We start from the raw sequence: 1,428 nt of genomic DNA on the forward strand, positions 1-1,428 counted from the left end.
CCGCAAAGAGCTCGCAGCCGGCGTGGGTGACGTCGGAGAGCCGGCCGTGCATCGGCTCCGAAGCAAGACCGACCGTCGCGCCCACCGACAGCGCCAGGCCCTGGTGGCCGAGGCACACGCCGAAGAGTGGCAGGCCTGCGTCGTAGGCCTCGCTGCAGACGCCAAAGTCGGCAGCATTCGCTGGACTACCTGGCCCCGGAGATATGACCACTGCTGCAAAGGGCGGGAGCGCTGAGCAGAGCGCGTCCCAGCTGGCGAACTGATTGTTCTTCACGACTAGCACCTGCAGAGGCGGAGGCGGAGGCGAGTCAGACGCTGGCCGCGGCAAGAGCAGGGTCGGTGGCAGCCGCACTCACCTCGCAGCCGCTCTGTGCGAGGGCGTGGTAGAGATTTTGAGTATAGCTGTCGAAGTTGTCGATGAGCAGCACGCGTAGCGGCGACGGCGGCAGCCCGTCGAAGGAGGCAGCGTAGCACATTCCGGCCTCACCGCCTCACGGCGATCTTGCTTGGGCACGTTGCAACAAAAAAAGGTGACTCGGGCAGACCCATGTAAACTGTGATGTTTCCTTTGGAGTTTCTGCTTTTCTCTCATGGCGTGGCGTCCTCCCATCCGCATCCCTCCTTTGGGTGCTGGGGCACTTGGAGCACTTGGAGCTGGGGGCCGTTTTTTCTGTATCTTACGGTTTAGTGGCTGCCCGTTACTTTCTTTCTGGGTTGGTTGCAGGTTGTTTTGGTTGGCGGTTGAGGGTTGAGGCCAGAGTGGAAAGATTGTTTCTTGCGCGGTTGAGTATTGTATTTTGACTAAAGTCTTACCTTCCTCCTCCACCTCTGCGCTAATGAGTAATGTCTTTGACAGTCTCAGTCACTGTCGGCTGACGTTGATCGATCAGCGTTGATCTCCCTAGCCTATCGATCACCAACGACGAGCATGCGAAGATAGGGAACAATATCTTGTACAGCCCGCTGTACTCCCCGCTGTGCCACGGCGTATGATCTCGTCCTTGACAAGTTGTGTCTTGACGCGGTGTCCGGCCCAGGTGAGCACAGTGAACTGGGTGAAGCACAACACATGCAGATTGCAGTCGTCTCACATATCTGGAATCTGCACTCTCTGTGCCGCCGCAAAAAAACGCGCGCTCAGAACTCTGTGCTCTCTGTGGGACTCGTGTCACTCCAGTCCACACTCGGAACCGATCCCCGGTCTCTCAGAGGTGCGGTGTGCGCGACGTCGTCCTCTTTGTCCGCGTTCTCGTGGTTATTAGATTTCAACATTTTCGAATACATCTCTCCGCGCTCACGACGCGGTATTTAGCGACGCCGTTTTCCTCCACGCCCACCCGGGGGGGGGGGGGGGGGGGGCCCCCCCCCTTGATTCCCACTTACCCGGGGAAAGGGGCCCACCTTTCCTTTTTACCAAAAAATTTCCCC

The 1,428-nt window shown here is 58.6% G+C and overlaps 1 protein-coding gene across 1 annotated transcript; it reads right to left on the minus strand.

The window, feature by feature from the left end:
* EMIHUDRAFT_78476 (hypothetical protein) lies at positions 1 to 476 on the minus strand (the record flags this gene model as incomplete). The annotated part of the gene is made up of 2 exons (XM_005769564.2): positions 1 to 276; positions 353 to 476. Coding segments are annotated over 2 exons (400 nt in total), but the record flags the coding sequence as incomplete, so codon positions are not given.
* Positions 477 to 1,428: the final 952 nt, after the last annotated feature.

This window comes from Emiliania huxleyi, assembly GCF_000372725.1.
Source record: "Emiliania huxleyi CCMP1516 unplaced genomic scaffold EMIHUscaffold_4162, whole genome shotgun sequence".
NCBI lineage: Eukaryota > Haptophyta > Isochrysidales > Noelaerhabdaceae > Emiliania > Emiliania huxleyi.